The sequence below is a fragment of the Gasterosteus aculeatus genome, chromosome 12 (assembly GCF_964276395.1).
Source record: "Gasterosteus aculeatus chromosome 12, fGasAcu3.hap1.1, whole genome shotgun sequence".
Lineage (NCBI taxonomy): Eukaryota > Metazoa > Chordata > Actinopteri > Perciformes > Gasterosteidae > Gasterosteus > Gasterosteus aculeatus.
Genome location: NC_135700.1, coordinates 17,187,545 through 17,200,171, shown reverse-complemented (window position 1 = coordinate 17,200,171; position 12,627 = coordinate 17,187,545). Strand labels below are relative to the sequence as shown.

Below are 12,627 nucleotides of genomic sequence, written 5' to 3'. Positions count from 1 at the left end.
GCGACGAAGCTGCGGTTGTCAACGTGTATTGCCAAAGAAAAGAACAAATTTAGTTTTAATTCGTTGTGTTCCGGCCGTGTGAGCCAAATAAAGTAAGCGAAACCGATCCGGAGGACAACTAGCAAGTGAATGTGAATGAAACTGTGCCGCGTAACCACACGAGAGGGTGGACACTCTCCTGAAAATAGAAGTCAGGCAGTGCTCCATTAGATGACTCAGGAAAGGAGAGGAAATTGATGCACAGCCGAGTGAAACACACACTGCATTTCAAGGAGCTTTTTACTGTACCTGCACATTTTTTCTTTTAATGACCAGACTCGTAAAACTAACATTAGAGGAGAATATTGCCTCAGCAGATATCCTTCCCCACAACAAGCTCACTCTGTTGTATGAAGATGCACAGACAGCCCTGATTGGCCCTTGTTATGGATTTTAGCGAGGCTGTGGTTGGTAGAAGCGATGAGCAACGCTCACCTCGTTCAGGCTCATGGTGTTTGTTTTCTCGCTCTCCGGTTAGACACAGAAAGGAGGGATCAGGACACGTGTACGCAAGAGGCGGCGTACTCATGGGAGACCGAGTTCTTTCCTGTCTGATATTTAAAGATGCTAAATTTAATATCGAGAGCGTTAGCATTACAGCACTTCGCCGTTAGCTGCGAGCCGCTACCCTTTTTTTGAGCCACTTGGAGGCATAGAAATGCAAACAAACTCCCATTCATCACCTTTTGAATGCCAGAAAGCTGTTTTGTTACTCTGCGACTGAGGAGACAGTGAGACAAGCATTGGTATTATGTTTTTATTCTTTTTGCTATAATTATTTCCGTCCCGAGAGCGGGATCAGATTACAATACAGGTACTTTTAAGTGCTGTTTTTATGTTGCTTCAACACACTCACTGGTAGACCTGTCGTCAAGCGGGCAAAAGGCTAAATTGTCAGTAATCACATGAGATTTTTTAGCAAAGGGAAGAGATAGCTCTGGTTTAGAATCCTACCAAAGTGCATCCCAGTGTTGGCGGCAGGTTTAGACTCGCTGACATCATCCCGGCCTAAAGGAGCCGCCGGGGAGTCTTCAGGGTGAGCGAGCGATGGGTTGTCACAAGCAGCTGATGGCCGATGGAAACACCTGCTGCTTCGTCACTTGTCAGGGACCCGTAAGCCGTGACCTTGACCCACATGAGCACCTTTTTGATTCGTCCCTTTTCTCCCACATTTTTAGCCACGTTAGCAGCAGCGCGGCATAGATTAAATTGTCAGTTTCAGAAAATTCCTCGCTTTGGTCCAGACAAAATGAAGCCGTTCGCTCGTGAAGCAGGACGTCACCTCTCTGTGTGCCAAAAGGTGTAAGCTTGACTGCGTCAGGTTATTTATTTCTCTCTTCCCAGCTGTATTTGGGAGCCATGTGCATTAGATTACTGCGGTAACCTGGTTAAAGTAATTGTGCCGTCGTGTGTGCTCTGGCATGCAGACACCGCTGCTCGCAATAACGGCGCCGAACACGCCAAGGGAAGATCCACACAGGAGAGCTGAAATTACGGCTCTTATGTGCAGGGGGGATTTATTTTTGGATGATTCCAGGAATTCAGTTTCAATTTTAAACCGGTGTTCAGAAGCAACGCAGACAAATGCCACGTTTGGTATCTTCAGTCCAGATTAATGTTTGGACTATAGTACAATTGTGCTCCTCTAAAGCAAGAGGACACTCTCAGCTCAGCTGATTGGGACAAGACGGACGTTTGCTGCTTGTTGTCTGAAGGCGCGTCGACGTTGTCCCGACTGCGACCCGCCGCTCCGTCTGCCTCCCAAGCTCATGTGATCGAGGACGGAAGCCGGGAGTTTTGTTTTTGACAGACAACGAGGATGTCCAATGGTCTGTCACAGTGCAAGGAACTCTGAGGAGGTGGGATGTCGTCGGACGCCGCTTGTGTCTGCAGAGACACTGGGGCGGTTTCATCGCCCAGAGAGCCCCAGTGTGGCTGTGAGGCGTCCGGGGGAAGCAGCGGACTCGCAGCATGAGCGAGAGACTCGACACAGAGGCACCATGAACCGGGAGTTGGAGTACATGTTTGTCAAAGTAAGTCTTTACTACTTTTGAGCTTTCAGTTCCGTCCCCTCCCTCCCGGTCGTTATGTAGACGATGGCCAGAGGAGATGGATTTATGACACTTAATGGGGGTTAAGTCACATTAAACGTCTCTGAAGCGCCTTTCTCTTTCCAACGTGCTATGAATACCGGGCAATACAACACAACACAGCAGATGTGTTGCCACTTAAACGTGCTGCTGACACACCCTGGCTCTGCAGGAAAACAAAGTGAGGTTCATCGAAAAGTGGCAGAAGAAGAACAGTAGCAGCAGCTCATATTTGAGCCTCAGCTGTGCTCCTGAACAAACAGCATGATCTTTGTTTTCGGATCAAAACCACCGGGTGTATTTTGTCCAAACATCTGCACATCCGGGCTCACAGCCCAAGCGCCAATGCCAAAGCGACACGTTCTCCCTCGCAACGACAGTCGAGGAGCACGTTCGGCGTCCCGTAGACCTACAGGTCACATTAACAACGGCGCGTCGTTGGCAGTATTCTCTCACGTTCAGGTTGAAACATGCTGTGTGGTTCTGCTACACTGCAGCGCGGCACTAAACCAACGAGACCAGACATCGGTCATCGGTGTGGCAGGTGAAACCGCCACAGTTTCTCTCCACCAGCACGGGGCTCCCCTACTGTTTTGGCTTCTCGCTGGGTCGGCCCAGCTGAGCAGAAAAACAGCAGATTCTCACATGAGCGGCATCATGTGACGAGGTCCCGGCAGTCTGGGACTTCGTCCGCGGCTTCACCGAGAATGCGCGAGCGAGGCAGTGTTCGCATTCCAGGCGGACCAGTAGGTCGTCTCTCTCTGCCGGCGCCGTGTTACAAAACGTTCTGCTCTCTGAATCCTTCTTTCTGCACTTCTCTCATCTCCGTCTCCAAAGGCTGACAGAACAAGGTTATTTCACAACTCAGTGTACTTTTTCTTTTCTTTTTTCTTTTTTTCGTGGGGGAGCAACATGGGTAATCTTGAATTGTAAAAATAATTTCCATGCGAGAGGTCCATTTAGGCCCCGCCCATGTAGCTGCAGGCAGGAGGAGGTCACGGGAGGGTTCAGAGGAGCCGCAGCGGGCCTGACTGGCTCCGGCCGAAGAGTGAAAACTCCGAGCTTGGTATTAGCGAGGGGAAGCCGCTGTAATCTGCTGTTGACTCTGCGCAGATTTGTAAACACTTGTCACGGATGCACCGCCCCACACACACACACAGTACAATGTGCACACACACACGCACACACACCACAATGCCCTGATCTCTCTGACCTCCCGTTCTTGCAGCAGGTGTTGCAGTGGAATAAAGAGAAAAGGGGTTTTAGATTTTAATGTTGAAACAAATCTGGACAAATTTGATAACTTCAATTTTTCCGTCTTTGAGATCCACGTCGTGGGACACCGCTTTCTATAAAAAAATTACCTAATATGGTGTCTTTCTTGGTGTGAATGCATTCTTACCGTCTGTGGGGCAGCGCTCAAGAATTAAGACAAGTAGCTTTGGTCAGCGTTAAATCGTGAAAGCATTGAAATCTCGGTGTAGTTGACTGGAGCAAGATTAGCCGGTGTGAAATTAGCATAATCAGGTCGTGATCCTTTGTCTCAGTTAAACCCGGATTAGTTTTAGAGCAGCTTTTGAGACAGGTTCTTTATTTGAAATACAAGTAGGGTACTATTTGACATGTCAAAATACAATTCATTGGAACGGTAACGATGGGGTTGCTGCATCGTTTTTATGCAGAGAACGTCACTGTCCTTGTCAGGCGTTGAGACGTTCACAATATATCCAGATAACATATTCAGAAAACATTATGGGTATTTTCTGATGAGTCTTTGAAGCACTTCATAATTTGGTTATTACTTTTCATGATTGTCAAAACAGAGGGAAGATAAATGACAACAAGTTTGCAAAAGAAATATGGCCAGTTTGTCCATCTTTCAATGTAGTCAGAAAGTCTTTGTATTCGATAAATCGCAGATCATTTTATCTCCTGTAGTTTGATCGGCTCGTGGCACAGATGAGCTGGTCCATTATTCTGTATCTGAGGTCTTACTGAGGTCCCGACTTTCAGACTTTAGCCCAGACTAAAGATTAAAAGTCAGGATATCAACCATATGGAGGTCCAACATAAAGTGCGGTTGAACTTCTTTAATCCAACGTCACAACCGAATCAATCAAGCGCATTGCACTGAACACATTCAATGTGCCACCATTACTTTCAGCAGAGAACATCTGTTCCCGGCTGGATGCAGATGTGTGCGTGCATCCTCTCCATACTGTTATCCTGGTCTATGTACGTAAATCCACTCGTCCCTCTTTTACTTTTTACTGCTCTCCCTTTCTTGAGCTCTCAGCCTTTTTTTATGTTTAAGAGAAGCAGATCATTGATCACATTGAAAGCATGTGACTCTGGTGTGAGTGGGACCACCCCCGACAGATAACGACATACATGATAATAATTAGCCACTAGTCGGCTGCAGACCGCTGCATGCGGCATGAGGTCGAGCCCGATGCAGAGACACTCTAGTCACGTGGTTTCTGACGTCACCGCTGCTTTGACGTCTTTCATCCTCTTTCTCGTCCTTCCTCTTCGTCTCGTAACTCACGGGCCGCGGACCGTCGTCCCTCCGCGAGGCAGATGGGGAGGCTGCACTCTGACTCACTATCCTCCTCTCCTGCTCCCGGACACTTCTCTTTTGTCGCTTGTGTTTCATTGTGAAGGACAATGTCCTTGAAACACGTAAACGTTTGTGTGTCCGTGTGAGTGAGTTTCATCCTTCATCTCTCCTCTGTTTTCGGAACCTCAGGGGAATTTCTTGGTCTATAAATAGAATTTCTAGCCTCTTCAGTTGCATTGTATTGCTGTCTGTCTTTTGGTCCCCATAGTCGGGACACACACACACACACACGTATGTTGTGTTTTGGTTCAGCAGGAAAGAGAACAAAAAGAAGTCTGCAGATTGGCTGCATATTTCATGTGAAACAGGTGTGTGTGTGTGTGTGTGTGTGTGTGAGAAGAACAGGAAGTGCGCTCAGCAGTGCAGTTGTGTCTCGGTGAGGTGTGATGCTGCTCAAAACTTGGCTGTTGCTATTTTTAGTCCATCTCCTCTTCTCTCTTCTCGCTCTCTTTTCGTCTCTCTTTCTCTCTCCATCTCATTCTCCTCCTCTGTTGCTAGGAGGCAGGCAGCTGGGATGGTCTCCAGTTGGGACCAAAAAGGTGAAAACCGCGAATGGAATGGTGGAATAGGAATAAGGATGGAGACAGGGAGTGTCTGCGTCTTCTTTCCTCTACAAGTAGCTTTATTGTGTTTACGTTTAAAAAATAAACCCACTACCATTTCAAATAAATCTCTGCCGGTTTGCTCACGGTTTTCAGCGTCCGCGTGAGATTTGCAGCGCATGGCTGATATTTTGAGGACACCATTTGATGATCATATGACCACAATTGGCTCCTCACAACTGAAAGTGATTCATTCTGAGTATTACCACAGGTTCTATAAACTATCCGATGAGCCGATTGGGCCGATAATCCATCAACGTTTATGAGACATTTAGGATAACTGAGAACAGTGGTAATTGCACTGGTTGTTTATTGGCAAATGAAACAGAATATCAGGGGGAAGATGTCTCAGAGAAGAAGGAATATTAGGATATCTTAATAATTTAAGGTTGTTTTTATGTTCGGGGTTAAAATTAAAGCTTGTATATTACGGTAATGTCAAAAGTTTTTTTTTTATTAACTTTGGCCTCACCGGCACGGTCGGCATAGCTTCTTTAGTGACAAAGACACGGCACGCTGCTCAACCACACGGATCCAACAGCGTGGTCTTCCTGCAGAGGTGGAAAGAGAGAAGGATTCGAGAAAGGAAGAAAAAAGTCGGCACATTTGTGGTGGTGGAGCTCAGCGAGGGGAAAAAAAGGGAGGAAATTCTCATAAAACGTCTTTGTTCTCGGATAGACTTTAGCTGCTTTTTCACCCCAGACGAGTGAGAGACGGTGAGGGGGGGGGAGAAGGTTCGTGTGACCATGACGTCATGATTCAGATGAGTGGTGGTTAAGCAGCAGAGCGAATCGTGCTTTCTGCAGTCCAGTCCTCCTGCGACTGTGAGACTGCCGTCGGCTGTTTAGTCAACGAGGCCTGAAGAAGGCCGTGAATTGGATGTTGAACTCCCAGCAAGTATCAAAAGTGTAATTCAGATCCTCCCGGAATCTCTTAAATTGAACCTCTTAATGTCTGTTCCTCTCATCTTTCTCCGTTGTGTAATATCAAATTTACTGAAAGAGAAACAGCCTCTGTGTTGTTTGAGCGCTGACTTATGACTTCACTCCGGCAGCTCCTGCACGCGCACACACACACACACTCACGGGGCATCATCTGTCTACTACATCAGAAGTAAGGCTTTTGTGTGTGTGTGTGTGTGTGTGTGTGTGTGTGTAATGTTGGAGCTGGATTCCTCAGCCATGTGACTGCCAGCGTTCATCACTGTTTTTCCACATGTCTGCAATCAGCTGATTGCCTCCAGTCACAAGTCTTTAAGACCTGAAACAGTTTTGTGTGAACTAGTCCGTGTGCGTGTGTGTGTGTCTGTGGGAGAATTTTTGATTGCAGTATGACCACACAATATCCACAACTGTGCTCCTCAGAGGTTAAGAGCCTTGATTTGTTCAACAGTGTGCTCCTGCAGCTGGACTGACCTTTTACGGGCCATGTGCTCATGGCAGTGAGAACACAGACCTCAGTGTTGTCTCTTGAGGTCAGCCTCTTTAACAATTAGTAGAAAGGAAGTATGCGTAAACGTCTCCCATCAGGCCTCGTTTAAAGGGCTCTTAGTAGAACCGGCTGGGATGGAGCCAACTCCTCAGTATCAATAGCGCCTCCAAAGAAACGGTAATATTTAACTCCGGCCTGTTTCAAATGTTCACATGGAACCCTCTCGCCTTCAAAGTTCTCTCACTTATTGTGTGGAATGTTCAAAGGACGTAAAGATGGCAATGAAAAGAAGGCAAAGTAAGCAGCTCGGCCTAATTTGTGTTCAGCCTTCTGTATCTGACTCGGTTTCCTTTTCCCCTTCCAGAGGGCTCGGGTGTGGATCCCCGATGCCGAGGAGGTGTGGAAGTCCGCCGAGCTGAACAAGGACTACAAAAATGGCGACGCCTCCCTGCAGCTCATGCTGGAGGATGGAACGGTGAGGATGAATGGAGGTGTAGTTGGAGGAGGGGGCGGGGGGGTGTAGATTCTCTCTCTCTCTCCCTCAAAGGTACTTGAAGGTGCTGAGTCTCATTTGTGGTTCGGTGGTTTTTGCATTATCACTTTCCACAAATGAGGCCTGCGTGCAAAGACGCCTCGAGGAGCGCTTCGAATGTGTAGCTGTACATTTAAGGATACAAAGAGCTCGTAGTGCCATGCCAAACAGCCCCTTATTGCTCCTTCCCTCCCCGCCAAAAAATTAAAAAAATCTCATTAAAGTTCTCATAGAAACCCCCAAGTAAAAATGTCTGAATAGTGAAATAATCAAATCACTCAGTTAGTTAAATAATCCATATATCTAACTCCCGGCCGATGTTCCTTCCAGAATCAGCCCAACTTATAAAACAAGCACCACACAGAGATCTACTTAATCGGGGTAGAAAATACCAACTGTTTCCACACAGAGAGAGAAGAACTGAATACACGATGGAAACAATCTGTCTTTGAGCGACGGGCGGGTTTTGAGCCGTGCCGAATCAGTGGCCTGTCTCGTGGTCTTTTTGAGAATATATGCATGAATTACTGGGTGATATTGGCCTTTAGCAATCTAAAAATACATGTTTCTCCCCCACTATTGCCCGATCAACCACCTGGAATGTAGTGATTTGGCGTTGTAAGGAGGACTGGGAAAAGGAAATTACAGTCATTATGTATTTCTACCATGAGCACCAAAAGTACTTGTGCATTCATGTGTTTAGTAAATCAATCCAATTAGGAAAGCTTAAACATATTTTAATCTCACCCCTTAACACAGAGAAGGTCTTTATATCAGCTTTTACATTTTTATCTGTGGAGGACACGGATACTAATAGTGATACGTTGCCACTGGATCAGAGATTAATCCTCATAAGAGTAAGATGTCTTTCAAACGATTGTGGAAATTTTCTAATAATAATAATCAGCGCTGTTTATTTACTATCCTATCTGGTACAAATTGTGCGTTATCCTCTCTTCCAAAAATGTGAACAGTAATGTTTGTGAAAGTGACATTTTACGATGTAACTGGAACAACAACAAGAAATCTCCATTTAGGATGTTCTTGGTGACAAAAAATGCTTTATTAAAAATTGTGTATGCAATCAAACTGTTCATTTTCACTTTTCCCTACAAACTATTTAAAAGCTAGAGTTTTATTTTATTACGATTGGATTGACGTTCAGTTCCAGTTACTTCAATTACAGGTCACACGGATTGTAACCGACGTCTTTTCGAGGGACTTTAAAAAGTCCCTCGACGTCTTCTGTGAACGTTTTGAACTCACCGCGGTGTCGCGTGCTCGGCTCGTTACGTAATCTGTTGCGACGCTCCTCTTTTAATCTGCTTCCTCGTTCCTCTTCAGAACATCGAGCACAAACTGGACCCCAAGACGAAGAACCTTCCTTACCTGCGTAATCCCGACATCCTGGTCGGCGAAAATGACCTCACGGCACTCAGCTACCTGCACGAGCCGGCCGTGCTGCACAACCTCAAAGTCCGCTTCATGGACTCCAAGCTCATCTACACTTACTGTGGTATGAACAGATGTCATCATATCCCATTCAAATCTGCATTCAAGGGCATGAATACACCGTATGTCCTTTTCTCTCAGCCAATTGGTTCCCCTCAAATCACCACTTTATTGTATTTTTGCCTCAAATACAAAATTTCACATGTAATAAAATCCACTTTCTCAAGTTGTGTAAGATCCCTTTCTGGATTTAATATGTAGTGAACAGTGACAATGAAGTTTGGAAAGATGCATCTCAGTTTCTCGTTGGGCTGCAGGTGAGCTCACGCTTTGCCTCTGTGTGTCTCGTAGGAATCGTCCTGGTGGCCATCAACCCGTACGAGACGCTGGGTATCTACGGCTCGGACATCATCAACGCGTACAGCGGTCAGAACATGGGAGACATGGACCCACATATCTTCGCTGTGGCCGAGGAGGCTTACAAACAGATGGCCAGGTTTGTGTGTGTGTGTTTGTGTGTGTGTGTTTGTGTGCGTGTGTCACCTGAGAAGTCCTGGTCCTGGTCTCCTTGTTGCTCGGCCCCTTCCTCTCTCTTCTGGGTTTGTAGGTCAAAGCTGAGCCATAAATAGGCGACTGGTGGTCTCACCGTCTCTTTTGCTCTCTTTATACTGCTTCTGTCGGTGGGAGACGACCAGTAGATTTCTGAGGTGTCGTTTCTGCCCTCTGGGAATTTATTTCCTAAACAAACAGACATATACATGTACGCTAACAGTACTCTATACCACGTTTAATCAGCATTCACAGAGCCCTTTAGGCACAAAGTCCCATGACTCCGCTGGTGAGGACCCTAAATTCAAATGTAGTGCTGCACAATTAATTGTCCAATCTCAGTGGAGTTATTGTTCTAAAGTCTGGAGTTCTTTTACTGCTCAGCCCAGGTCGCCTTTTGTCACCAGCTGAATCCGGGGAATAACGAGCACCGCCTCGAGATCAATATGTTCCAGAAAAAGGACTTTTTTACTTTAGTTTACAGAAATTTCATATTTACTTATTGTATTTTTTCATGTTGTTCATGTCATTCTTTCTCTAAAACATATATGAAAATAACATACATAGCAATATTTTCTATACTGAGGGGAGGCGTTTGAATGGGAAGTCTGTGTCTGAGTTCCAGGCGCTGCCTCCCCAGGATTTTAGTTGAGTTTGTGTGAGAATTCGCAGAGCAGCCACGTGATTTATCAAAGCAGGCACAGGAACAGGGGAACTCATAAGGTGTGTCAAGACCTGCTCTGGCTGCAGGCACTTAATATGTTGGTTGATGATTTCATCTGACACTTTCTATCTGTCCTACCACGCACATTGTTTATGTCCCGCTCCTAATTGTTGAACCTCCCAGGATGAGGATGCATCTCAGCCATCACCCTAACCCTCCAACTACTAAAGTACCAAAAGAAAGACCCAACGAAAGGACATGATGTCTACAACTTCCTTTTGTTGTTTATTCATTCATTTGTTGTTTGACTCGTCAGGGACGAGAGGAACCAGTCGATCATTGTGAGTGGGGAGTCCGGAGCAGGAAAGACGGTATCAGCCAAATACGCCATGAGATACTTTGCTACGGTCAGCGGCTCCACCAGCGAGGCCAACGTGGAGCAGAAAGTCTTGGCTTCCAACCCCATCATGGAGGTGAGAACAGGAGAGCGAGATCTTGGATCATTTACAGTTTAACCTAGGAGACATTTCATAACATTGACATATCCATTTTTAGTGAGTCTGTTTTTCTTTTGAAATAACTCATTATTCACCTGATTCAACTTTGTACAGCCGGAACATTCCATGTGTTTGAAGGGCTGGGAAAAGCTCTGCGTCGGGTTTCCCAATAGTTCATGTGAACGCACTGGTTTCCTTGAACCGTATATTCACAAGCTTAGTCAGTTTACCAATGATACGGGCTTAAGGTCGTTTTCCCTCCTCTCTTATCTCGCTCTCCTTCAGTGGCATTTACTTCCTCCCTTCCCTTCAGTTCCTCCATCACGTCTTTCTGGCCTCAAGCTGCTCTCCACTGCGATAACACCGGCCTCATCCGTCACTGTGCGTGTTTTGTATTCCATCCTCTCCAGTCACGAGGACAGAAGGGCTTGGAAAGCTTCCCTGTGTCCATATGCTTCCTCCTCCTCCTCCTCCTCCTCACCCTCCTCCTCGCCCTGTCTCCTTTTACAACCGCTCCACTAACGTCCCTCTCGTTCCTCCCGGCCGCAACTTTCCCCCTCAAGCCAATCGGAGACAAGCCGACGGAATGAATAGAAAGCTTTCTCCCGTCGCAGAGATGTCACTTTTTTTTTCTTCCCTGTGGCGTGGACGAGGGTGGACCGTTGCATCAGCCCTTTTCCGATATTACAAAACCGCTGGGCGTGCGCAAGAGCATCGGTGCGTAGTGTTTGTGTGAGTTTGGCTGATGCAGTACACAGATTGAAATACTCCCTGAAAGACTCCTTGTCTGCAGTGAAAGGCTGTGTGTTTGGCCTTAACTCAGCGGGAACCCTCATTGCTCACACACAGGATTTAACTCAGTTCAAGCCGGCTGCTTGAATAGCAGGAGGCTTGTTTTTTGTTTTTTTGGAGCCCCACCCGTCTCCCAACAATTCCTCAAAGGGGTCATTGATCAATCCTGTTTAATGATCTTAGGCTGCAAACCGTAGTTATTTCTTTGGGATGAGATGGGATCAGTAGCTCAGCAGAAAAATCCTGTCTTTGGAAGGACAGAAGTCAATTTAACTACTGATTTTTACCAATCAGAACTAATCGTAATCTTATTTCGGGTTGTATGACATTGGGGCTCACTGGTTTTAGGATCAGGTGTGCAGTACTTTTGAGAGACTGGCCAGCAGTTTGCCCCTTATTCTGGCCCTAAGCTAAGCTAACCCCTCGCTGCAGTCAGCATCACATTAACTGCACTGGCAAGAGAGTGGGATCAACCTGCTGATCTGACCCTGGCAAGAAAGCCAAATAAGCATATTTCCCAAAATGTTCAAGAGCCATGTTAGAGCCAAATACATTTTCTCTGTGATTGCACTTAGTAGCCTCCATCTCCTGTTGTGCTATCCTGTCAAAACTGGAACCACGTTACTTACATATAACAGCTTTTTTTTTCGTTTTGATCTTTGTCTGTCCCCCAGGCCATTGGAAATGCAAAGACCACACGAAACGACAACAGCAGCCGCTTTGGGAAATACATCGAGATCGGCTTCGACACACGCTACCGCATCATCGGCGCCAACATGAGGACGTATCTGCTGGAGAAATCACGAGTGGTGTTTCAGGTGAGCAAAGGTGACGCTCATTCCTTTAACGCTCGCAGTCTGTCCTCCTCCTGCCTCGACCATCACAAATCAACGCACAGGGTCGGCATTTGTAAATGTAACCACTTTTGCCGCAGTCTTTTCAAACTTGCCTTGGAATGGTTGTTTCCTTCTGTCATTCACACCTGGTTGCTGATTGCACACTTTGTTCCTGTGGAGGGTCCTTGGGCCTCCTCCTGATCATGTCCGTGAATGCACGCAGTTCTTCAGCTTACGTCACTCTCTGGAGTCTTGCAGGGTTAATAAGACATTTCTTAGTGTAGAATGCAATTGTTATGACTAATGTACTGTACTGTAACATTCAGGGTTTTTATCTTACAGCCTAGTTTTAACACCTTCAAACAATACAATGAAACAATAGTCCGGGTGAAATGTCTCACTACGGGACACTGTCTGACCTCCCAGCTCCCAACACAGTGGTGATAATGCAATGTACTTTCCAGGCTGGGACCGTACAGTGACGGTAACCCCGGTTAGAGCGTCTGAAATGTTGGCCTCAACC

General features: G+C 46.3%; 1 protein-coding gene across 13 annotated transcripts in view; it reads left to right on the top strand.

Annotated features, from left to right (window-relative positions):
* Positions 1-12,627, top strand: part of myo5aa (myosin VAa) — a 39,807-nt gene that overhangs the window by 2,475 nt on the left and 24,705 nt on the right. For 6 of the 13 annotated variants that reach the window (XM_078085536.1, XM_078085535.1, XM_078085533.1 and 3 more), the window contains exons 2-6: positions 7,147-7,257; positions 8,659-8,830; positions 9,118-9,262; positions 10,296-10,452; positions 11,943-12,086. In XM_078085536.1, coding sequence (XP_077941662.1) covers positions 7,147-7,257; positions 8,659-8,830; positions 9,118-9,262; positions 10,296-10,452; positions 11,943-12,086 — 729 coding nt within the window. Of the gene's footprint in view, positions 1-1,916; positions 2,073-7,146; positions 7,258-8,658; positions 8,831-9,117; positions 9,263-10,295; positions 10,453-11,942; positions 12,087-12,627 lie in introns of those variants that run through there. The other 7 variants (XM_078085526.1, XM_078085528.1, XM_078085527.1 and 4 more) reach the window with 2 other exon arrangements.